At 40.9% G+C, this 24,498-nt stretch overlaps 1 protein-coding gene and 1 long non-coding RNA gene across 6 annotated transcripts in view; one reads left to right on the plus strand and one right to left on the minus strand.

The window, feature by feature from the left end:
• Positions 1–14,012, plus strand: part of LOC103151413 (uncharacterized) — a 38,678-nt gene extending 24,666 nt beyond the window's left edge. For 2 of the 3 annotated variants that reach the window (XR_001664675.1, XR_477645.2), the window contains exon 2: positions 13,284–14,012. This is a non-coding gene — a long non-coding RNA (uncharacterized LOC103151413). Of the gene's footprint in view, positions 1–354; positions 809–13,283 lie in introns of those variants that run through there. The other variant, XR_001664676.1, reaches the window with a different exon arrangement.
• A 683-nt stretch (positions 14,013–14,695) lies between these two features.
• Positions 14,696–24,498, minus strand: part of ankfn1b (ankyrin repeat and fibronectin type III domain containing 1b) — a 185,559-nt gene continuing 175,756 nt past the window's right edge. For all 3 annotated transcript variants that reach the window (XM_007571506.2, XM_016681439.1, XM_016681440.1), the window contains 11 exons: positions 23,775–23,874; positions 23,476–23,608; positions 22,872–22,991; positions 22,572–22,787; positions 21,054–21,220; positions 20,422–20,572; positions 19,876–20,044; positions 18,592–18,758; positions 17,410–17,617; positions 15,730–16,412; positions 14,696–15,127 (listed from right to left, as the gene is read on the minus strand). In XM_007571506.2, the coding sequence (XP_007571568.1) occupies positions 14,825–15,127; positions 15,730–16,412; positions 17,410–17,617; positions 18,592–18,758; positions 19,876–20,044; positions 20,422–20,572; positions 21,054–21,220; positions 22,572–22,787; positions 22,872–22,991; positions 23,476–23,608; positions 23,775–23,874 (2,417 nt within the window). In that variant the 3' untranslated portion in view covers positions 14,696–14,824. The remainder of the gene's footprint in view (positions 15,128–15,729; positions 16,413–17,409; positions 17,618–18,591; positions 18,759–19,875; positions 20,045–20,421; positions 20,573–21,053; positions 21,221–22,571; positions 22,788–22,871; positions 22,992–23,475; positions 23,609–23,774; positions 23,875–24,498) is intronic.

A 24,498-nucleotide genomic window follows, 5' to 3' on the forward strand; every position in this document is an offset into this window, starting at 1 on the left:
TTTTGTTTTTAAATGTCTTCAGCTTGGTCAACTCACCCTACACACACACACACACGCACACACACACACACACACACACACACACACACACACACACACACACACACACACGTTCACCCTGCATCCAGGAGGATTTATTTGACCCCTTATTGCCATCGGTGGGCCTGTGGTGGAGATGAAAGCATGCCTTCCCAGTGTGGCCCCAGTTTCTATAGCTATGGACACAGACTCACACTGGTCGGACACAATGGAGAGGCCCTGCCACTCGCCCCTGCCAGAGCCCTCCGCTTACCCCGTCCCATCCGTCACCGCAATCATATTTTCAAAACAATAACACAGCCGCGGGGGGCGGGCGTGATTGAAGTGTGTGCGCGTTTGATCTGCTGGTATGGGAGTGTGTGCACTTATTGTGTGGGTGTACGCTTGTACGTCATTATTTTTAGGCACGCGTTTGTTTCAGCCAAGTGAGAAGCGGCTCGCTTGACTTGTGCCCGCGGATCCATACGTGCACTTTGGAAGCGACTGGGAGCTTCTGAAAGTGTGTGTGAGTGTGCAGCGAGCCGGGCCTTTGATGGCGCGGCCGGAGCGTGCCTAATGTGGCTGCTTGCTGGGGTGGCGGAGGAATTGGGGGGGGTGGCAGAGCTGAGCCTCCTGCCCTCGTACCGGCTACCCTGCCTGGCCCAAGACTCCCCCTGCAAACTTGAAAGGACCAAAGGAATCCCACACCACCACCCCATGAAGCCCCCAGCACCCCTATGTTTTCAGAAAGCATGACATCATCCTTTGCACAAAGGGAGTTGGAGCTGAGGTTAGTATGTGTGTGTGTGTGTGTGTGTGTTTAGGATACACGTCCATCAGTTCCACCGCTCTGCTGAATAGAAACTCCTGTTTCCTTGTGTTTTTTGGAAGCCTCCTTGGCACCAAACGGTCCTGTCTGTGGTTCTGAAGTATCTGACTCTGACAAACACCAGTGTGATGTTGCGTTTTTGTTTTAGGATGCTAGTTATGCTAATGACTAATGTGGATTGGGCCCTAAATGTCTGTAGCGAACAAATTACTTCCAGCCTCCAGGATGCTGATCTTAGTGCTGAATGCTAATGAAGACTCTGGCTTTAGTTCTTCGCAAGGTGAACATTTGGAGACGATTTTAAATTGTTGGTGACAATTGTTTTCAATTGGATACATGTAAGGCACATGTGTCAAACTCAAGACCCAGGGGCCAGATCCGGTCTGACACAGCGTTTTTTGGGGCACCCCAAAAAAAAAAAAAAAAAAATCAAAAAAACAAGTTTTTTGCAAATCCGCCGTTGGGGAAAATCAAGCAAAAACAAAAAGGCCTTGCAACTTTTTGGTACTAATGAATAATTGTGAGTTTATCGCAAATTTCCCACAAAAAAATAATCTAACACATTGGCTTTAGGTGATTCTAATTCCCACCTGTAGGTGGCAGTACTCCTTACTTGCCTGATTTTATTTTTTGTTACTTATATGAATTATTGTCATTTTGGTTTTTAAAATACCAAAATTTCCACTTAACTTTATATTTTGGTCCATCCGATGATGTAATTTTTAAATATTAAACAATTGATAATTTGATCAGTTACTCTGTGATTGAATAGACATTTTACCAAATACTCTAAAGTAATTTCTTATATGGCTACTTTTTACTTTTACTTGAGTAAGAATATGTTGAAGTATTGCTACTCTTACTTGATTACAATTATTGCCTGCTCTGCCACCTCTGAATATAATTTATCTGTTTTGTAACTTGATTACTTTCTTGTGCAAATAACCAAGAAAGTAATCCAGTTACTGGTAGCTTTACAAAAATCAACTCAAATAAGAGTAAAAACGTATTTGGTATAAAGTCTACTCACCTACTGAATACCCGATCAAACTATCAATTATTTAATATTTTAAAACTACATCATCAGATGGACCAAAATATGAAGCTAAGTGGAAAATTTGGCATTTTAAAGATCAAAGTGACAATAATTAATAAAAATAACAAAATCTATCAAAAGAACATTTTTCTAAATCAGTTTCTTTCAATGAAATACTGCAGGTCTGTGTCTGCTGAATTTTTGGTTAAAACTTGTTTTTCATTCAGTGGGTAGAAAGTCCAGAAATTTTACTCAAGTAGGAGTAGAGAAACTACAGCATAATATAAATACTCCTAAAAGTAAATTTTCAAAAAGGTTACTCAGGTAAATGTGAGTAGTAGTTACTACCCAACTGTAGTAACTAACTACTGTTTCTAGGTAAGTTGTGGAGATCCAAACAGAGATATGATCCTGTCAGCGCCTCGGTTAAATTCGCTTTTAGATGACAATGAGCCCTGCAGAGGGCAAAGAGACAATCAAAGGCACTAGAGGGGCTGATGTCACGGCCACTGACTCGTAACTGCCACTCCCAACACACAGACACACACTCCCACACACGCACTCCCGCGTTAACAACCACTTAGGTTAAGATACACCAGTATCCACAAACGTAAACTAATCTCTGGTGTAGCCTTCACATTCTGCGTCCGCAGAGGTGAGCACCGTCGCCCTCCGCTGTGTAACGGGCTGTCCGTTTGCCAACTGTTCTTTTGAGGGGGCCAGCGCGTCGGGCGTCAGGGCTGGGATTTGGGAGGGAGGGCCGGTGCCGCTGGATCAGACAGATGGAGGGGGGTCCGGCTCCATTCATTTAGCTCCATGAGAACAACAGAGCTCCACTTCAAACAACAAGAACGCAACCTGCTGGCCCCGACGTCTGCGAACAAACATGCAGGCACGCACATGTGCTTTTATTAGAATGTTCTCATTTGGGCTACGTTCACTCTGCAGCCTGAAGTGACCCAATTCCCAAATGCGTTCAGTCTGATCCTTTCATGACGGTCTGAACAACACAGATCGGAGTTTTTTTTAAAATCTGACCCAGGGCATTTGGATATACGATACATACCCAATCTTTTAAAATGTGACCTGAATCTGAACGGCCAGGTTGCATTCATCCGACCGGAACGTCATCGATACTTGACAAATATCACTATTCTGCTTCCTGATATGCACCACCAGGAAAAGACTACGAACCCATTACAACATGATGTAACGCACACAAGATCCCATCTCCCTGCTGGAGGGCAAAAAGTTGCTCACTAACAATAACTAGCATTGGTTTTAGCTGTCAAGTTATCAATATAATGCACTAAATCTTAAATGTATTCATTATATATAAAAGAAAATGCAACGCTGTACTTTGCTACTAATTGTCAGCACCACAAGGACAGGAAAAGTTTTAATTAAAAAAAATTGTGGAGAGGGAAGTAGTACAGTTATGCTAGCTTGACTATGACAACCGTAACATGAAGATGTGCTGCATAATTCTGTGTGTTTTGGTTCGGTTACAAAATAAAAAGAAAGGCGACCTATACACCAACTCTGACAGATCATCAGTATCAGTAGAGCAGGTGTTTAAATTAGCTAATCAACCACGGCTGTGTTAGCTTAGCTAACAGCCGTAGCTAATCTACCACTTATTAATAATAAACATCAAGCCTAAAAACAAAAAACTGTAATGAGCTGAATGTTCTGTTCTTTGTGTGGGAAATGTTTGAGTGTTTTTGGTGTTGAATCCTGAAACCTAAAGTGGCGTTGTTGTCAGTTGCTATGGCAACGAGTCTGCATGTAGTGTCGCTGACACAGGGAGCGAGAAGTATGTGGTTTTAAGTCGTTTTTCTGTGTTATTTTTCCCTTTGCTGTCATGCATGGCACTAAATTAATAATAGCTACATCTCCAGGTTTCATTTAGTTAACAGGATCACTCTACTGCTGCAGCGCGGCTACGGATGGCAGGTAAAAGAATCGTCTTTTCCACCCTCCAGCGTTATGGACATGCACTAGACTTCCAGTTGTAAACAATAACATGCATGGGGTCCATAATGGGGATTCAGTTGTTAATGTTCTGGCTCTGGTCGGACAACAACTTCAAAATCGTAAGATATGCTCCTCCATTAGCTTCCACGTTTACTTCCTCAAACTCTGAGCACTTCTTCTTCTACTACTTTTTTGTGTTGGTTGGTAAAACACTGAGCTTGCTCTCTATGTGTGAAGTTTTGCGCCCTCTACTGCGCCTGTGGGACACTGTCAAGTCGTTTGCAGGAAATCACATACAAGTCGCATGTATTTGGAAGTGGGAATGACGACGCGAAAAAAAATCAGATTTCACCAAAAATTGGTCACTTCAGGCTGCAGTGTGAACATCGCTTTGATTTTGACAACTTTAACCTAAAAGGTGTACAAATAACATAAAGTTAGCACCCGAAGACAAAGATATACCGTATTTTCCGCACTATAAGGCACACCTAAAACCCTTCAATTTCCTCAAAATCCGACAGTGCACCTTATAATCCGATGAGCCTTGTATATGGACCAACATTGAGCCACAACAGGTCTAGCAACTACGGTAAGCAGCTGCCGACTTCATTTTCGCCCGTAGAAGAAGAAGAAGCGCGCGGCGCATGCTGGGATAGTTGTCAGAACGCTGGTTTGTTAATGAAGTTTGACTGACCTATCTACCTACCGACCGTCTAGAATCAGGTCGTCTGCAGGTCATTTAGCACCACCTTCTCCACCAACATGCTGTGCTCGAACGGAGAAGGGTGACCATCGTCCGGCCCAGTCGAGGAAGGTTCTCCTCGCCGACCGGAGTCGGACTGTTTTGTTGATATCCCGTTTAGTGGAGCTCCATCTAGTGGATGCATAACGTAACTCCAGCCTCTACTGCAGCATCTATTCTATGCGCCTTATAATGCAGTGCGCCTTATATATGAAAAAAGTTTTAAAATAGGCCATTCATTGAAGGTGCGCCTTATAATGTGGTGCGCCTTATAGTGCGGAAAATACGGTAATCTGCCAAGCTGACATGCATACGCCAGGGAATCCGAACGCAGCGCCCTTCCCGTTCCTAAACCTTCTCTCCTCCATGGGACTACCTCCTCCGCTACCACCCAGCCCCAAACCCACACCTCCCGCTCCGAATTCACTGGCACTTCCAGAAAGCTCCGAGGCGCCAGCGGAGTGGGGCTCATCTCTAGGGAACAATAAAGCCTGATCTTCATAAAAACTTCAAAAAGGCCTTGCCAAGTGTTTTATAGGTGCTTTAAAGGTTTATGGGCCCCGGGGAAGGAGAATGAGAGACAGAAATGAGTGATGCCGTAGTGGTAGGCTTTATTTTCTCCCACCCACTGTACACGCATTTACAAAACCCCTCACACACGCACTGGAGCTGGCACGTAAGCACACATGTACGCTGCTGATAATCCACCGCTAGCTGGGAAGCTGGAATCGGCTGGTGTTGAAATGACAGGTGATGCCCTCATTGCATAAAGTCCAAATTACGTTCATTTTTCATTTAGGTTTCATTATGATAGCGTATCCCTATTATTTGAAAACAAGTTAAAGCTGCTGTTTCATGTAAAATAATTTTTTTTTTGCGCTTTAGTCAGCTCCTTCAGACTAGCCAGCAGCAATTAGCAAACACCTGGTGGACCTGTGCATAATTATACAAGCTATGTCTGAGTGAAATGCGAGGACAAACATTGTTAAAGGGTTAATAGAGGAGCCATGTTGCGATGACTTCCAGAAGGCAGAGTTTCAGAAAGAGCAGGAGTTTTTAAAGAGACAAAGGTCCAATTTTAAGGTGCCAAATCAGGAAGTCAAATTTCTTGATACATATAGTATCTTTTTAAACTATAGTTACTTACTGTGCTATAACACTTCACCCTGTGCCTGTAAAATGCATCATCCTGCCCCTTTAATGCTTCAAGACACGAGTGCAGAATGCTTACACTGCAAAAACAACCCCACAAACCTTAACAAGTATTAATGTCTAGTTTCTAGCGCAAATAGCTTATAAGACAAAACTAACATAGAAGTAACTTTACAGTAAGAAATAGAGGCTTCTTTTAAGTCAGTAATTCCTTAATATTGATGAAAAAAGTTTTAGTTCCTCTGGCAGATTATTTCACTTACAATGTCATTTTTCCCCATGTTTTCATTGATTGTTAGTTTTGGCTTATTTCATGTAAACTAAGATATTTCCACCAGAAACTAAAAAACGACTCGGTAGGATTTGTGTTTTTTGCAGCGCGACATTTCTTACCGAGTTGTTCACAGCAATGGACCAAACTATTGTGTGAGGCATGAGAACGTTTTTCATTTTGACATCCGTGGATCAAAGAAGTGAAATAACTGAACATCATGTTGCTATTGAAAATAACTTAGTTAGATTTTCCATCTCCATATGCAAAAAATGTTTTGTGACAGAGTATTCCAGATGGTGTTTTCTTTCAACAAAATGAAAGGAATCCATGCTCAGACATGAGGGCGCCGACCAATCAGTGAACCGTCCAAGTGCGTTTGGATGGTAGTGATTGGTAAATAATGTTGCGTTCCGTTGAATTTCAGCGTGTTCTAGTTTCCCAGATGGAGAAAACCAGGGCACCACCTTTCGAAGTTGGAACACCTACATGGAAAGTCGGATATTTCTCTGAATGCAATATGGCTGCCTCATGTATGATGTATCTTGGCGTCTTGTTCGTGAGGATTGGTAGGATGGAGTTGGGGATCTGTTGTGGTGTCGCCATCTTTTAGAGGTTGTTCTTATATGTTCTCTCTTCTCAAGCCATCTTCCTGGGACAATCCTGACTCACTGTCACTACATGTTTTAGGTTCTCCACCAGTTGCCCGACTGTCCGTTGCGAGTCAGTAATCATGTAATTCCTTGATGTTGATGGACTTTCCAGTTTGTCTTTGGTAATTTCCTTCAAGCCATTGTTCTAATCTGGATTACTGCCCTTTATGAGGGAGATTAAGACTACTTATCTGGAATAAATACCAAATTCCCTCACATGCATCAGTCCAACAGGAGAAGCTGACAGTAATGTTTACCTACCACATCTTAGCTTGGATTTCCTGTCACTGTCTGCAGCACACAACCAAATTTATACCCATCCCATCATGTCTGTCGCTAATCTGATCCTCTCTATAAACCAGAGGCTGATATTTTTTAGAGATTACCAGAAGATGGGAGTAAACTTTACTGTTAATCACATGACTGGGATGGTAAAGGATAAAAAGTTAACGGAACCAAAACGGGAGCGAGAACAAAAGCGTTATGATGACAGATGAAATAGGACAGGCGCTGCCATTTTGTAGTTTTCTTTTAAAAACTCAGACTTTAATGGAAGTCAAAAGAACTACAAGGCCCAGAAGCACACAATGTTTCCTGTGTTTGTTGTTTTGATTAAAGCAGTAAATGCCTCCATGTATTACCACAGATGAACTATTCCTGTTACCACATCTTTTCAAATAAAACTGCAGAAGGCAAAGTAGCCTAAAACAGAATGGGGAGGAGATCAAATAAAAGTTAGTGTAAAGGCTAAATGAAGAAGAAAAATGGGAGCGGTACAGGAGAGGGAGTCATTTTACGGGAAGTGGGACGGGATAGAAATCTTTTTTTTTATTTTTTTTTACTCTGGCCTGGGATTTGGACAGGATTGTTTTCTGCAGCAGTGGGATGGAGTGAAATATCCACTCCTGTGTCATCCTCCATCATAAATCCAATGTTGAACAGAAAACTTTCAAACGGTCGCTTTGATCTTTAAATGTTTCAAGCATTGGAGTCGCAATTGTTTCTCTGTCAGTAAAGCGATGACACTGATATGTTCCAACTGTGGTCATGAGACTGAGACATACATCTTTGAAAAGCAGGAGTGGAGCCTCCTGCATAACCAACAAGAGCGCAGCAAGTGGTTTCCTGATTGTAAGTCAACAAGACATTTGTCTTTTCCAGTAGCCATTGTACAGCACATGCAGCAGTAAAACCAGAGTTAATTAGTAGTGAGTTACTTTTATTCAACACATTTACTTGAGTAACTTAAAACAACAACAACAACAACAACAACAACAAAACTTTTAGGAGCATTTTTACTACACTGCAGTTTTTACTTGAAAATTTTATTTTGAAGTATCTCAACTCTCACTTGAGTAACATTTCTGGACTTTCTACCCACTGAATGAAAAACAAACCAAAAACTCACCAGACACACACCTGCAGTTTCATAAGTTTTTTTTTATTGAAAAAACTGATTAGGAAAAATGTTCTTTTGCCTGATTTTGTTATTTTTTTGCTACTTATATGAATTATTGTCATTTTAGTCCTTAAAATACCAAAATTTCCACTTTAAATTTTGGTCCATCTGATGATGTAATTTCTAAATATTAAATGATTGATAATTTGTTCACTTATTCAGTACTTGAGTCGACGTTTTACCAAATACTATTTTATTCTTACTTGAGTAATTTTTTGGATGGAAACATTTTACTTCAGTAAAAATATGTTGAAGTAGTGCTGCTCTTGAGTGTTGTGTTGGAGCTCTGCTTGTGTTGCTAGGTAACGGGGCTGGGCTATGGTTGCTAGGTAACGGGGCTGGGCTATGGTTGCTAGGTAACGGGGTAGTGCCTGTTGAATTTTGGAGTGCTGGTTGTTTTTTTTTTTAAGTAGTTTTAGACCCAAATGAAATTAATAAATGTCCAAAATGTGATATATATTTTTTTTTTGCATATTAACTGCCGTTAACTTCTGCAGGGATCAAACGTAGCACAAGGAGAGGAAGTAGACAAGCACCCAAAAATCTGTCCACTGTGGCAGTGAAGTGATTTTCAGATGGACTGCAGGTTGTATGCTACAAGCTGTTTGCACTCATCCAGTTTCTGCAAGGAATCTTAACAACCTCCGAATCTGACGTCCATGCCAGTGGAAGTGCTCATAAAGGCTGGTATCGGATGGATCCGACTGGTACTGGACCTTAACCTGCGCCTGTTGTTGGACACGGGGATTTGTCGAGTCACGGGACGCGCTGCGTGCCGCTGCGAGGCGCATTCCACATTGAATCTCTGTTTCTGAGCATGAATAGCTGCTATTCAAGGCGTTTTTGGAATGTTTTCTTTATGCGTATTCAGATATGTGCCAGAGGTTATATTTAGATCGGGTCCTCCTGGAGTCAGAAGGTTTAAAATTAGGAGGTGTCAGAATTCCAGTACAATTCTTAAGTTACTGTCAATAAATGCTAAAGGGCTGCTCTTAAAGGTGTAGTGACTTGGCAAGCGTTGCTGCCTGGCTTGTGTGTGATAAGATGCTTGAGAAACGTGTGTGGATTTGTCCTGATATAGCTTAAAAGTGTAAATCTTCCAAATGGTACACATGTGCATTTACACATCCATATATCAAGATTCTTGAGTGGCCGCTGTGTGCCAGTGCGTGTGTTTGTGCGTCCTTCTTCACATTAATGTTTGTAGGATCTGTTGACAGGGAAGCATGCAGCATTTTATTTGCTCAAGGGCTGAAAAAACACATGGGGCTAGCAAGGGAGCACTGTGATATGAGCCTGCTGAAAGCAAGCTGGCGAGCCAGAATTCAACCCCAGGATCATGAGTCAACTAAACATATAAACACGCAGCGCATAAACAGGAGCGTGCAACATAAAAATGTATTAATGCAAAAGTAAAAATAGGCGTTCTGCTGCTTGCTGACTTGCAGGACATACAAACGGAGGAGTTTTTATCTTTAGAAGCAGGAGTTCCTCAGTATTTCTTTGCTGACGAATATTTAATTGTACACTTAAAGCTCTGGAATATTCAGTTATTAGCATAACTGTGAATATTCTTTTGTAAAATGTGTGAAAATGTGTAGATTTGGCATCATTTCAAATCAAACTTTACGTTTCTTGTTGTAGATTACCAAACCATTCTGTATCTACAAACACCAACTGACTGGATCTCGTTGACGACTGGGCACACGTTTAGAGCAATTCCAGTTTCTATTACAGCCTCATGGGGGCGATAAAGCCTTTCTTCGGTGGTGGGAACTGCAAACCAAAAATGAAAGCAGCGCTTATTATAAATATTGTATACAGTGATGCTAATGCACTAAATCCAACCATGTGAAGTGAGGGGAACATGTTTAGGCTCTTAAAAAATCATTAATGGGATTTTTTTGCATGTTTTTGTTTTATTAACAAGTGTAACCATGCACTGCAAAACCACAAAATCTTGGCAAGTATTTTTGTTCTAGTTTGTAGTGCACTTTAAGTAATGCAAAACTAACTCACCAGTAAACTTCACATTTTCCCCATGTAATAATCTGCCACTGAAGTAGCACTTTTATATGAATATCAAGGAATTATTGACATAAATCAAACTCCTACATCTTGCTGAAAAGCTACTTATCAGTTACCTTTGTCTTATTTTAAGTGTACTAAGATATTTGCACTGGAAACTAGACAAAAATAAGATTTTCTGTTTTTTCAGTGTTGTATTCCTCTCTAATTTAATTTAGAGGTAGGCGAGTGTGCTAAATGTATTCAAGGCTAGAAAAATGCTAATATGCTAGCAAAATATCAGAACCGCTCTTAGCATGTTAGCATAAGTGTGACCCAACTGTGTTTGCTTGTAGAATAATAAATTACCTGAAGACCAAAGTGAATTTTTAAAAGCAAACCCTTTTTCTTTCTGCTTCCTTTGGTCCATAAGTGACAAATAGTTATTTTCCTTCTTTTCACAATCTGACACGTTTGTTTTTATCCAAACATGCGTCGGTCTGAGTGCTTCATCCAAAGCATGAACACTCAGAATAAGGTTGAGTCTGCAACTGATGAAGGCAGTGCTAAAGAGAGATGTACAATAGTTTGAAAAGCAGTAAATGTTTCCATCGCTGTTCATCGTTGGTGACCGACTTACAGCCTAAACGAGCGTGGGATTCATCCTGCAGCTGCTCGCCATCCCGCTTTCATCGACGGGGTGGCAAACGGCGCTGAGGTCACCGCCAGACAGCCGGCTATATGTCACTCTGATCATTATCAGATGAATTAATGGAACATGTGAAAGCATAGATAAAAATATAATGTGCACCCAGTTAAAGTTTAAGCAGCAAGGACAGCGAGCTACGGCTAATTTACGCTCCTAACAGGAAGAGCTCAGAGGTAACAACCCAGAAAGTTCCTACTCTCCCGTACAGCAGATCTGTTAAAAGAACTAAACAAACGACGGCTTTTATTTTGTAATATTCATTTATTGTTCAATAAAAATAAATTTTAAAAAAGTGACGTGATGTCTCCTTCATGACTTTGCCTGATGGATCCACCAACAGTTCCTTGTAAACACAGGGCTGTATTTTTACCACACCAGAAAGGGAATTCAAAACCTTCTTTTCCCTCATTTCAGAGCCCGTAATGTCACTGACCTTTGACATCTCCAGTGGTCACAGCCTCCCCCCTCCCATCCATCTCTGGTTAGCTTCACATTGAGGGCAGATACAGTACATTCATCCCCTGATCTCCTCAGTTTGTGGCCGAGTCATTTGTCTTTGCAGATGGCCGTCGTAAAAAAAAGAAAAAAAAGAAAACACGAGTAAAGAGGACATCTAGGCGCTAACATGAGAGCTGGAGCCATCAGTAAAACCAGTTACGACGCATCAGAACATCTTTATACAGCAGTTTACATGTAAAACAGGCTGTAAATGTGTAAGAAAGGTCAGCTCTGTAAACAGTGAGGACGCGTCTGTTAGCGCCCCGCTAGCAGGTTCAACATGCTACAGTAACCGAGTCAGTAAACTCAATAAACTCGATGCTACATTGTACTCGCTTTTATTTACAGCAATAAATGCTGCTGAGCCTGCAGGCGACATTTTGGAGCAGAAAATCATTTCATCTGGTGCAAAAATAGTCAAAGAACCTGAAATAATGAAATGGGAAATGTAACATAATCCAGTAATATTTTAAAAAGGGAATGTTTGGTTGGTAAGAAGCTTCACTTTTGTGCAGGAAGATCAGTTAGAGTAGCCAGAACTGTAAACAAATATTTATACCTCACTGTGGTTTCTGGAACATAAAAACTCAACAAAAGTCATTTAAATTAAATTTAAAATGCATCTGAAAAGGTAACAGTTTCATTTCAGCAGATACTTTTATTTTACTTCCCATTTTTTTCTCTTTCCATCGTGATCACAGGGCTAACAAGCTTTTTTTTTTGCTCTTTTTTTAAGCATTAAACATGGAATAAATTATGTACCAGGTAGATATTTACATCTTTTTCCATCTTCCTCGTTTTCTGTGGGTGGAGTTTTGCTTCTAATTAAACTTTTTTTTTCTCAGTTTAATCTGTTTTAACTGTTTCTCGTTATGTTTTGTTACAGTTATCTGATATATATGAACATCTTAATCAGGGATGCAGCGATGCAGAAAAATTGGGCCGATATCCGATATTAATATTTCTGTTATGAGCAATAACCGATATTTACCAATGTTATGTGTATTTTACTACCATTTCAACATTTTTAGGAGAAAAAAAAACAACCAGAAACAGATAAAAAAAATAAATATTGGTTGTATCGGCCCAGTTTTATTTATCGGATTTACCGATATGTTAAATAATGTTTGGTATCGGATGCTGATGCTGACATTTTGGTGCATCCCTAATCTCAATATCTGGAATGGCTCGTTCTCTTGTTTCTAATTTTTAAATATTAAAAATGCAAAAATTTTTTAATTTCCTAGGAAATCTGATCCACTTAAAAGAGTGAATAACTTTTTCCTTCCATTTTGATAGCAGGGTAACTTATTGTAGCACCAGTGGCGCAACAGCACATTATTCAGGTGGATGCGAAGACATAAATCGACCCCGCCCCCCCCAAGGAAGCAACGTCAGCGTAGAAAACATACGCTCGCCCCCCCCCCCAGGCGACTCGCGCTAGATTTACCTCATCATGTGCGCGAGGTGAAGGAGCGTAAGGCGCGCTGAAGTTTATGAGAAAACATAATCGGCACCCTCCAGACGGGGTTTTGGCGCCCCCTCTGGTGCTGCGCCCCTATGCGTTGCATGCGCTGCATACCCACTTTTTGCGCCTCTGTGTAGCACCAATAATTTGTTCCATTGTCAGTGTTTTAGACAGGAAGCTTTTGGTGGCGCACCGCCTCCAAACCTGCATGTTTGATGTGTAAAATCTTTAGTTTCTGGGGAAATAACTTCTAAATATCATGATGTTTTAAGAGCTTTGTGACATTTTTCAGATTGGAGACACCAGAACAGATTAGCTGCTAGCTTTAGCATTCTGTACCATCTAGTCTGAATTTATGCTAAATGAAGACTATCTAAATATCTGTCTGGGTCTGAGTGACGACAATGTGTAAGAACGCTTATAAAGCTAAAACAAACAACATTTACTGTGCATGTGTTTTTCAGACAGGCCAGTGGATTTCTACAGCAGTCACCAGAGCCTCACCTCGCAGGTGAGAACCTGTTGTTTGTTTGCCTTAACTCTTCTTCTGTGACGTGCTTTTAAATGCTTGTTTTGAAACTGTGTTTCTGTTTATCTGCAGAAACACAGGACCTCCTAAAACCTTAAACATTCCTGATGCCTGTGGAGAAGAGCTCAGCGTGAAGCGCAACAGAACCAGAGACGTGGCTGCCGAGTTATGAAGAAGTCCTTCAAATCAAAGCAGGTGTGAAACATCCAACTGATGCAGGATCAGGATGAAACTTACAGCTGCTCCATGAAAGGTCAAAGGCCAGAATGGCAGCTAATGAATGTTTGCATCATGTCTATTTCAATTTAAACCAACACAATGGAGAGTATTGCTTCTTTTTCCCTGTTTGGAAAATTAGCTGGTTTAATAGGATCTATTTTAGCTGAACTAGAGTCGACTTTAGCCAAGACAGCACCACCGAATTTTGTGCTAATGTTCATTATTTCCTGCTTGGCTGCTAAATACCAGGCAAGGGAGAAACCAAGAGCGGCTCTGAGCGGCTTACAGGTCGAATGCTTCCTCATGTTTTACTTCTGAACATGTTTCAACAACGTGTAGCATCTCTGGAGACCGAAGCCTGAAGCTCTGAGAGTCGTAACATAAAGAGCTCATGGGAGAAGCCCTTTCTGTTTGGCTGTGACGATGCAACGACAGCAGCTTAGGGCCACTGTATGGGAAAACGAACATTTCTGCCAAAAAACTCTGACGTTGTGAGATCACAGAGATTTTCTAGAGAAAACCGGAGATTTCTAAGCTTGAAAAGTCGAAAATTTGCTGAAAAAAATCTGAATGTTTTTGGGTTAACCTAAAATTTTCTAGACCAAATCTTCAGGGCTTGAAAAGTATAAAAACAAAAATCTCAAGAAAATAAAATCAGAAAATTGGAGATCGATCTCAGAAATTTCCCAGAAAAAGCAAAGAAATTTCAGAACTCCAAAAAAAACAAAACAAAAAAAAAACCTCAAAACAATTTGAAATTAAAACCTCTGATTCTGAATTTCAAAAATCTTGAAGTTTTTTAAGCAAATTTTCAACATTTCTGAGTCTTATGGTGGAAATGTACTCCTCCTTTTTCTACCATGTCCCGAGCACGCCGTCGCAGTATGACGATGATGACGATGATGATGAGGATGATGAAGACTGTGTCATTTTGGAAAGGCGCGCAGCCCAAAGTGCTGGTTCCAGCCGTGCCAAACATCAGACTGTGATATTTGCTCAGTGTCACAAACTTCTGCTCAACGATTTCTGACAGCATGAAGAAAAAAAGATTTTTCTTTGTTTCATGTTGAGCCTTCATTTGGCGTCCATATGAGTGTCTGACGTTCGTAGAAAAAAAGCTCTTCTGTTGGGAGAACACATTTCATAGAAACAGATTCTCAGAAAAAATAAAAACACTCAGAATGTTACAGTTTGCAGTCGAAGCAACAAAACGGCCGAATTCACAGATTTAAACAGGTTTAAAAACCCGAAGGCGCGTCACACCGTGGTGGCCCGGCTGTGTTTCAGCGCCAGAGGAGAGTAGTCCTTGATGCGAACGCACAGTTTGCCCCGCAGCCAGGGGTTCTGCAGCTCCAGGGGGCAGAAGTCGTCCTGCAGCCACTTCTCCCTGTTGTCCACCACCAGCACCAGGCCGAAGTGCTTCACCTGCTCGGGGCCGTAGCACACACACTGCTGCTGCTCCTCGCCGCCGCCACCCAGCAGGCGCCGAGACACCGCGTTCATCTCCTGCACCACCAGCTGGACCATTTCCCGGGCCGTCGTGACCGAAGTTACACAAAGCTGCAACACAAGGAGAGGAGGAGGAGGAAGAGGCTTAGCTTCAGACAGACACAAACAGCAACTAAAAACAGACGAAAATTAAACAGAAACTCAGAGAAATTAGTTAAAAAAACCACAAAGTGCTACGGGACAAACTAAGAGAAAAAAGGAGAATAAAGTCGTGAGATAAAAAAGTCAAAATCATACGAGAATCAGGTCATGCAGCAAAAAGATCATAAGAATATAGTTGTAATACTACGAGATAAAAGCTGCAATATGAGAAAAAAGTCATAATAATTAAAGAATAAAGTTGTAGTATTATAAAAATTATAAAAAAGTTATGAAAAAAAAGTTTAATAATATGAGAATGAACCACAGGAGCTGAAAATGTTACAAATATGGCAACTTTGGTCTAATGATAATATAGATTTTATTCATAATGTCCTTTATATCTTTAGATCTCAAAGGCAAGAAATAAAATCAAAACAAGCAACAAAAACGTAAAGAAATAAAAGAGATCAAAACCAATATCTAAGAAAATGAACCAACAATTTTGCTAAAAATAAACAGTGGGTGGATTGTTGTCACATCCGTAGGGAAACAGGCTGGCGGTGCCGCGGTACCTTGACGCTGGTCTCGTTGGGCAGCCCGGTTCGGTACTGAGGGTAGACTCTGAGCGTGGCGTGGCAGCCCTTCCTGAACACGGCCGGCGACGGCGAGTTGAGTCTCTGCGTGCCGCTGTCCTCCGATAACGTCCGAGCCGGCGGACGCTGAGGCGCGCAGCGCTCGGCGGAGCAGCAGCGGTCCACCGACGACGGCCGGTGCCAGCGGCTCTGCGGCGAGGCGCAGGGGGAGGAGCGGTGGGGCTGCGGCTGGGCCGACGTGCTGGACGGGAACTCCAGGCTGCTGGTCCTCACGCAGAACGCCTGCCGCTTCTCTGTGATGTGCAGCAGTTCGATTTGCCTGCTGGGGAGGATGAAGTCGCTATCGAACAGCTCCGGCGGGCCCCTCCGCTTCTCCCGCCCGCCGCCGCCGTCCCGCCCCAGCTGAGGCTCTGAGGCCTGGAGGACGTCCGGCGTGGAGTCCCTCAGGGGGCTGCGCCCGCCGCCGGGGCAGCTCAGCCCCCCCGAGCCGCCGCCGTCGCTGCGCAGGAAGCCGCGCGGCTCCAGGGGCGCCGAGGAGGACAGGGGGGACGGGGGCAGCAGGTCCAGCTCACGCGGGCTCTGCGCCCGGCTGGAGTCGTAGTCGCTGTCGGTGGTGAGGAAGACTTCAGAGGAACCCTCTTCATCTGACAGACCAGGATAATCTGAGGGAGGCAATAAAACAGTAAACCTACAGAGCCTCGGAAAATGATTAAATTCATGATACATTAAAATGAGATCAATATTTTCATCAGAATTTATCGATTTTCTCTTTCTACCAAAAACTGGATGATAAAAATGCTCAGTCTGGTAAATTGGTCTCAACTAGCCTCATTTTTGTTTATTTTGAATTTAAAGTGTATTAATCTCTGAGAATATGCTCTCGCATTATCATGATATTTTTACCGTTACATTACTTGAAAATGGTCTTAAAATAACGATATTATTGTTTATCACAATAACTTCCAGGACAATTTATCATCCAGAAACATTTAACGTGACAGAAATAACATTTTGTCAGATCACAACTACTGATGCTCCGATCCACTATTTTCACTCCCGATACCGATATCTGATGTATCGGTTGATACTGATCCGATAGGTAATAACGGCTGAACGGACTTAAAGCGATTCTTTTTCTTAAACAGATGTACTGAATTACATATTAATTTGAAAACTCACATTCAACAGCACATTTAAAAATACCAACAGCTGCATAAATTTGGTCAAATACGCAAAAACAGCTTTCAGTGAAACTAGGAGCAGAACAGCCGACGTAAAATAATTTCAGGAAGTGCAGTGAGAATGTCTAAATATAAAGCAAAATGAATAATAAGAGCAAAAAGCATAGAACTAGACTGAATAGATTTGCCCTTATGGATCAGGCCGATACCAATTGGATCGGTGCAACTTCACTGGGATTTAGTGATAAAGATTAAGTAGTGGATTTTTTTAAATAAATACAATACTGAAAAGTGTGGCATGCATTTATCTTTACTTTACAGACTTCTGCGATACGTTTGCTGCGGCTTTATTCTCATAATGAAAAATGGCTCTAATGCTTTAAAACTCTATGACAAAATGTCGTAAAAACACATTTCTGGACAGGACGAATGTTTCTGCGAGGCGCTGCAGTGCAGACCGTCTGCAGGTGCTGCTGACCTGAGTGTTTGCGGCAGGGTTCTGGTGAGGGCATGGGGGACGGCATGAAGTCCGGCTGGGACGAGGTGGAGGCCGGTTTGTCCGGCAGAACCTCCTTGGAGAAGTCTATGATCCAGCTGATGGAGATTCCTCCTGTGGGCTGCTTGTAGCGGGCGTACTGCAGGGCGTCCATGATCCAGCGGGCGTCCCGCCACATCTCCTCCATCTGCTGCAGAAACCAATTCAGCTCATCATGAATATCAAAGCATATTAGGTTCTCTGTAGATTGACTAGGGGGGAAAGGAATGCAGAAAACTCAAGTTTTAAGAATTTTATCGAAAAATTTTGAATTTTCTGAGCGTGAAGTTAGTTTTCCCAGAAAAAAGTCAGAAATTTTGAGATTAATCAGAAATGTATTGAAAATTGTCTTGGTAAACCTCAATTAGTGTTAAAAAAAACTGTAACTGTAAATTTAAAAAAGTACAATTCCCCCAAAAACTAAAAGTTTCAGAATAATCTAAGAAAATTCCTAGAAAAACAGGAAAGTTTGAGTTTGAAAAGTTAAAAATTCTCTGGAAAGAAACTCAGACGTTTTGAGATTAATCTGGAATTTGTTGAAAATTGTTGCAATAAATGTCGATTAACAAAAAAATTACTGAAATATTTTTTTTACTTTTTTCTCCATCAAAAAAAAAATCTGAGCTTGAAAAGTAAATTTTTTATCAATATTCTACAAATAGTTTTGCATTTTTTAAACTGTTTTCTCACTTTTTGTGCTTTTTTCCCACGAGAGAATAAAAAATATCAGTAAATTCAGAAATATGACTAAACAAAATGTAACATTACAACAGAAATTTAGTAATTTCTTAGAAAAACAAGGACATTTCTGAGTTTGAAAAGTTTGTCAGAAGTTTGAGATTAAGAAATGTTCTAGAAAAAAATGGGAAATTCCTGAGTTGCCAAAGTCTAAAATTGTCACAATAAATTTCAATTAATGTCATAAAAACTGATTAAAATATAGTTTTTTTTTGTTTTTGTTTGTTTTTTACATTGTTTTCTCGTTTTTTTCCACCAGAGCATCGAAAAATATCAGTAAATTCAAGAATCAGATTAAATAAAGCCAGTCAGCTCCACGGCGTCTTCATGTCTCTGAAGCTTTCGGCTGCATCAGTCCATCTGTGCGGATGGTGGTGCAGCTGATACCTGCATCTGCTCCTGGACCTGCTGGTGCTTCTTCTTGGCGGCCAGCAGCTCGGCCTCGGAGAACGCTTCCCGCAGAGCCTGCTGCGACATGAGCGACTCCAGCTCCAGCAGCGCCGACACTCTGCAGTACTGGCCGATGAAACCGGGGCAGTACGCGTTAAAGTGGACTGCAGGGAGGCAGAAACACAGGACAGCGTGTTTGGAAAAGCAAAAAAAGGAAGAGGAATTTACACTCAAAGATTTTGAGATTAATCTAAGAAATTTTTGAGAAAAAAACCTGGAAATTTCTGAGTTTAAAAAGTCGAAAACGTGCTAAAAAAACTCAGAACTGTTTATATTAGACATGTTCGACTAAAAACCTTGAAGTTTGAGTTTCAAAAGTAAAACTTTTGGATTCAGGAAATTCCAAGTTTTTTCTAGAAAATTTCTAAACTTTGAAATAAAAATAAAATTGCTACAAAAAACTAAGAAATGTTTAGATTAATCTCAGGAATATTCTAGTAAAATTTCTGAGTTTTAAAAGTTCATATTTTTGACTCAGAAATGTTTACGGTTTTTCTAGAAAGTTTTAAGTTTGAAAAGTCAAAAATTGATAGAAACTTTCATGTAAAAACATGAAAAATTCTGAGTTGTAACAGAAAAAACAGAAATCTGTTTTTTCTGGAAACCTTCTGAGCTTTGAAAGTCAAACATTTCCCAGTAAGAACTCAGAAATCTTGAGATTAAACTCAGAAGTTTTATAGAAAAAACGGATAAAATTAAAAAATAAAAGAAAAATAACTCAGAAATGTTCATGTTTTTCCAAAAAAGTTTGAGTTTGAAAAGTTTAACATTTTCTAGAAAAAACTCAAATATTTACAGTAATCCCAGAAATTTACTAGAAAACCAGAACATTTTTAACTTGAAACGTCAAAAATCTGCAAAAAGAAAACTCAAGTTTTGAGATCAATCTCAAATTTTTGTATTTGGAAATGTCCATATTTTTCTAGAAAATTTTAGTTTTTTCTAGCAAATTTTTAACTCAGAATTTTCCAGGTTTTTCTAGAACATTTGTGAAGTTTGTCTCAAAATTACAGAGTTTTTTTCTAGCCATTTGTTTTACTTTCAGAGCCTGAAAATGTTTGTAATTTTTCTAGAATTTTTTTTTGGCAGAAATATTTTCCTCTCCGTTTTCCTGTTTGTTGGCTCCAATCCTCTGTGGTAGAAACGCGGCTCTGTTCCAGGCGTTGGTTTCTCCTGATAAGGTCTGTGATAAAGACCGAAGCCGACTCCTGATCCACTGACCGAGTTCGAAGATCTGCAGCGGCAGCGTGAGGAGTCCGGAGCGAGGGGAGTACGGCTGGTTCTGACCCGGAGCCGTGCACACTTCATCTGACGGCGGCAGCAGCAGCAGGAACGACACCTTTTCTCCAAACTCCAGCACTTCCTGGCTGTAGATCCGGAAATCCTGAGCCTGGAAAAACACAGAGGATTCAGCAAAAATGCTGGAGGATTTTTACATCATTGTTCTCCCTTAAAAAAAAAAAAAAAAATCTGTGGACGCATTTCTGAACTCAACTATTTACAGGGAGTTCTTTATATTTTACAGCGTAGGCTGCACTTATCGATACGCAGAACGTTTTTAAAGTTTTAAAAACTGCAGAGCAACTGATTCAAACAAAAACTGCATGAAACTTTGGCTGCTGGGAAGAAAATAGCTACGTTAAAGGTGGTGGAGAGGTTTTGCTCAGGACTTTAAGATGCTGCAGCGGTGAAAGTGCAGCAACAAAGCTGAGTGATTTTATGAGACCGGTTCTGGTTCTGCTGCCTGACCGTGGCCTCCGGACTCACCTGGTTTCCAGGGATGTTGATGTGCGCCATCAGGTCCTTGACGGCGCCGCGCAGGTCGTGTAAGAAGCGATGCGGCGCGCTCTGAACGTCCTGGTCCATTTCCAGAGCTTCATCCAGAGAGCTGAGAGCCTGCAGCCACTGCCACTCCTCTCTGAGGAACAGCAACCTGAGTTAGTACAGCTGCTGTCCAGGTTACACTAATAAATGTTTCAGGGACCAAGAAGGTTTGACAGGAACAGTTAGGAGTGCATGCTTAGGACCGAATGAGAAAACAATCAGATTTCTGGGAAAAAGTCAGAATTAAAAAAAACAAAAAAACCCAATAAAAAACAATTCTGAGAAAAGTCAAAATTCGAAGAAAAAAGTTCAAATTTTGAGAAAAAAAATCTGAAATTAATGTCAGATTTCTGAAAAATATCAGAACTGAAATTCTGAGAAAAGTTCAAATTTAAAAAAAAAATAAAAAAATCTGAGATTAAAATAAGGATAATTTTTTTAACAATCATTCTAAAATGGTAAATTTTATGAAATTCAAATAAGCAGATATTTAAGTGTAAAAATGTTCCCACACTGATTAAAGGAAGAAGTGTGCAGCGTTAGTTTTTACAGTGTAGGCTCGGAGCTCCTCCCACCTGGACACGTTGCTGTTGTCCCGTATCTTGGTGTGACAGAGAACGTTGGGCAGTTTCTGCGGCACCAGCACCCGGATCTGCTCCACCGACGTGCAGAGCTTCAGGTAGCCCAGGTACAAACCTGGAGACAGGAGCTTCCTGCTGCGCCTGTGATAGGCCAGCTTCTCCTGGGAAAGCAGAGAGCATGCTGGGAAACATTCCTGCAGACTCCACCAGAAAACACTCGTTTCCATGCATCTCAGCCTTAAATCAGGCCTGAAAATAACCCTGTTTTTCATTGTGCAATTTGTTCATAACGCGCCACAAGACAAATACTTTAGTGAGCTGTGGTTTCGCCAGAAGAATCTGCACCATTGTTTCAGAACCACAAGAACAGAACCAGCGCTCACTGGAGACGAAAACAGCATTGCAACAATGCTATCGGGTTTACCCAGCTACGGGTGGAAATCAGCTTGTGGTTCCCTTCAACGCTGCGACTTCAGCGAACAAAACATCAGTTATATAACATTCAGTAACAACAGTTAGGTAATAATTACAAAATCCCAAATTTATGACTTCTTCTGCCTAAAAAACCAGTAAAATACCGAGCGCTCGCCGTGGATCCATTCATTTCAGTCTGGTCAACTGGTGTTTGTTTAAATGGGTGACAGTGATTGGAGGGACTTGTAATTGGACGCACGTTTCAGTTTACAGATCTATTACTGCGGCCTCGTGTTTTCTACGTTTCTCTGAATGAGACGTTTCAAATTATGACAGAAATTTCTGAAACAATCAATCATAATCAATTATTGAAATTAGCAATTTTTTAATTGTTAACTAGAGTTAAAAAAAAGCCACTTGGTGAAAAGAAAAAACATGTAGAGCAGCAACAGCAAAAAACTGTACAAAAAATAGATACTTTATTTAAGATTAAAAACTTTGGTCTGTAAATAAGTTTTAGCCGAAAGTTCTGAAGTGTTAAAGCTTTAGCTCCAAACGCTTTGTTACGTAATTATATTTAACCAATACAATGTTTATTTTCTTAATTAAAAAAGGTACTGAGTTATTTATGTATTTGCGTATTTTAATGTATATCTAATATTGTATATAAAATGATATTTCATCTGATTAATTGCCAGAATAATTGATAGATTAATCGATTACTAAAGTAATCATTAGTTGCAGCCCTAAACTGTGGAAACACAAAATTTGACCAAATATTTTTGCAGAAATCTCAGTACACTTGAAATAAGACAAAACAAACTAAGTGGTTAAATGAATAACATGTAGAGTGGACCAATTTTTAAAATCTGATTAATTGATTAATCGTCAGAATAATCATTAGTTGCAGCCCTAGAAATTTCAGAGAGAACATTTTGTAACCTTTAATTTTGCCAAATTTCTGGTCAGGATAAAAAAAAATGAGGCTTTCTCCTAAAAACGCTCCATCCCATTCCTCACTGCTCAGGAAACTGAGAAACGAGCGTCATCCAGCGGCTGAGCTGACTTCCGATCGGCCTTTCCTGCTGTGTGACTCACGTGGAGCGTGATGAGGAGCGTGTCCAAAGCGGTGGGCTCCTCGGGGGAGGAGATGGACTTGCGCTGCAGCTGGAGCTTACAAAGCTGCGTCCAGCGCACCCCGTCCAGGTTGGGGCAGGCGTTCATGTCCTTCAGCAGGACCAGCAGCGCGTTGCCATGTTTGTCTTTGATGGGCTCAAAATACACCTGGCCAAGGTCCTGCGTTCCCAGCATTCCCTGAAAAAGCGCCAAAGAGTTAGCAGAAAGAGGGAGATGTCGGGTGATGGTTCTGAATATTTGCCTGTAGAACCGCCATGCTACCTGCAGCTGGGAGACGGCCTGCAGCATCTTCAGACGGGTCTGCAGGGTGCATGAACAGGAGGACTGAGAGGGACTGAGACACTGCTGGAGCCAGGATATCTCCTCCCATAAGTACGACACCTGCAGCAGAGTTAGGAGTTAAAGTTCAACAAGAACTACACACAATTTCCAGACTTTGGCTGTTTTATCCGACTAATGCATCATCTTTCTTTTGGTCATCTGATGCAGTGTTTCCCAACACACTGTCCTGCATGTCTTAGATGTTTCCCTGATTCAGATGATGCTTTGGAAACACCGGCTAGCAGCATGTCAAGTAGCACTGGGCCTTGGTATTTCGAATATTAGATGTACTCTATGAAAAATTCTGAAAGGGTGAATTTTCTGAAACTAATTTGGAGTTACGTTCCACAGAAACATCCGGGTCCCTTTCAGCTGCAATGCTTCATAAACCCCAGGAAGTTCATCCCTTCAGCTCTGACCTGTAAACCATGCAGGCGTAAAAAGACGTCTAACCTAATCTGGAACTGGACATAAAGTCTAACGGACAACCTGAAACAAAACCTTTGGAAACTCCTGAGACTCAGGACAGCTTCTTGTTTCCTACCTTGGTAAACCAAAGGAAGTCCTGCATGAGGCTGCTGGAGTATGAATCTTCTATCTCCACCACAGGAATCTGGTCCTCTGGAGTCACCAGCACATTGTCGTCTCTGTAGAATATGGAGGTCAGGTACAGACCTCTGGAGAGGAACGCAGCAAGAACAGAAACTGGAGTTTAACAACTAAAATTAGTGCAAATATTGAAAAATAAAAGTTAGCTGCTGGAAAATAATGATACATCTTAGAGTTACAGACTAAATAGTTAAAAGATGAACGTCTAATGCTTCTTATTGAACGCTAGCTTACCTTTTCAGGCTTTTTACGAATTTGCTGGTGGGTTGGAAGAGATGCCGGAGGCTTTTGGATACAGAGTGCTTCCTGCCTTGTGTTGGAGCTTTGCAATGCTCTGTGGGAAAAGATCGACTGAGTCTTGAACACATAAGACGTTTCCCCATTAAACAAAAATATGTCTATTTGAACTCATTATTAATGTTGGTTTGTAGTTTGATTGGTTTTAGAGAGAAAAACGAATTATGATTCTGGCTTTTCACCAATTCATGAGCTGTTAAATCATATTTGATCACATCAGCCTGTCCTGTGACTGCAGGCGGAAATCTGCATTTTGACCATCTGGTACCAAGCATCTCCTTTAAATGGTTAAAGAAAAGTTGTACATTGTTTCTGTGTAGATAAAGAAAAAGTATAATAGTGCATAAAAATAGAAAGTTTCAGAGAATACGACCAAATGTCAAAAGGTTTTACAAAGCAATATTAAAGCTGAGCAGATGAACTCAGTACAGGAGGAGTGATACTTCAACATACTTTTACCCAAGTAAAAGTAAAAAGTTGCTCAAGAAATTAGTTCAGAGTAAAAAGGTATTTGGTAAAAAGCAGATCAAATTATCAATCATTTAATTATGTTAAAATTACATCAGACGGACCAAAATGTAAAACTAAATGGAAATGTTGGTATTTTAAAGACCAAAACGACTATAATATAATGTAATATAATATAATGTAATATAATATA

This window comes from Poecilia formosa, unplaced genomic scaffold, assembly GCF_000485575.1.
Source record: "Poecilia formosa unplaced genomic scaffold, Poecilia_formosa-5.1.2 Scaffold281, whole genome shotgun sequence".
Lineage (NCBI taxonomy): Eukaryota > Metazoa > Chordata > Actinopteri > Cyprinodontiformes > Poeciliidae > Poecilia > Poecilia formosa.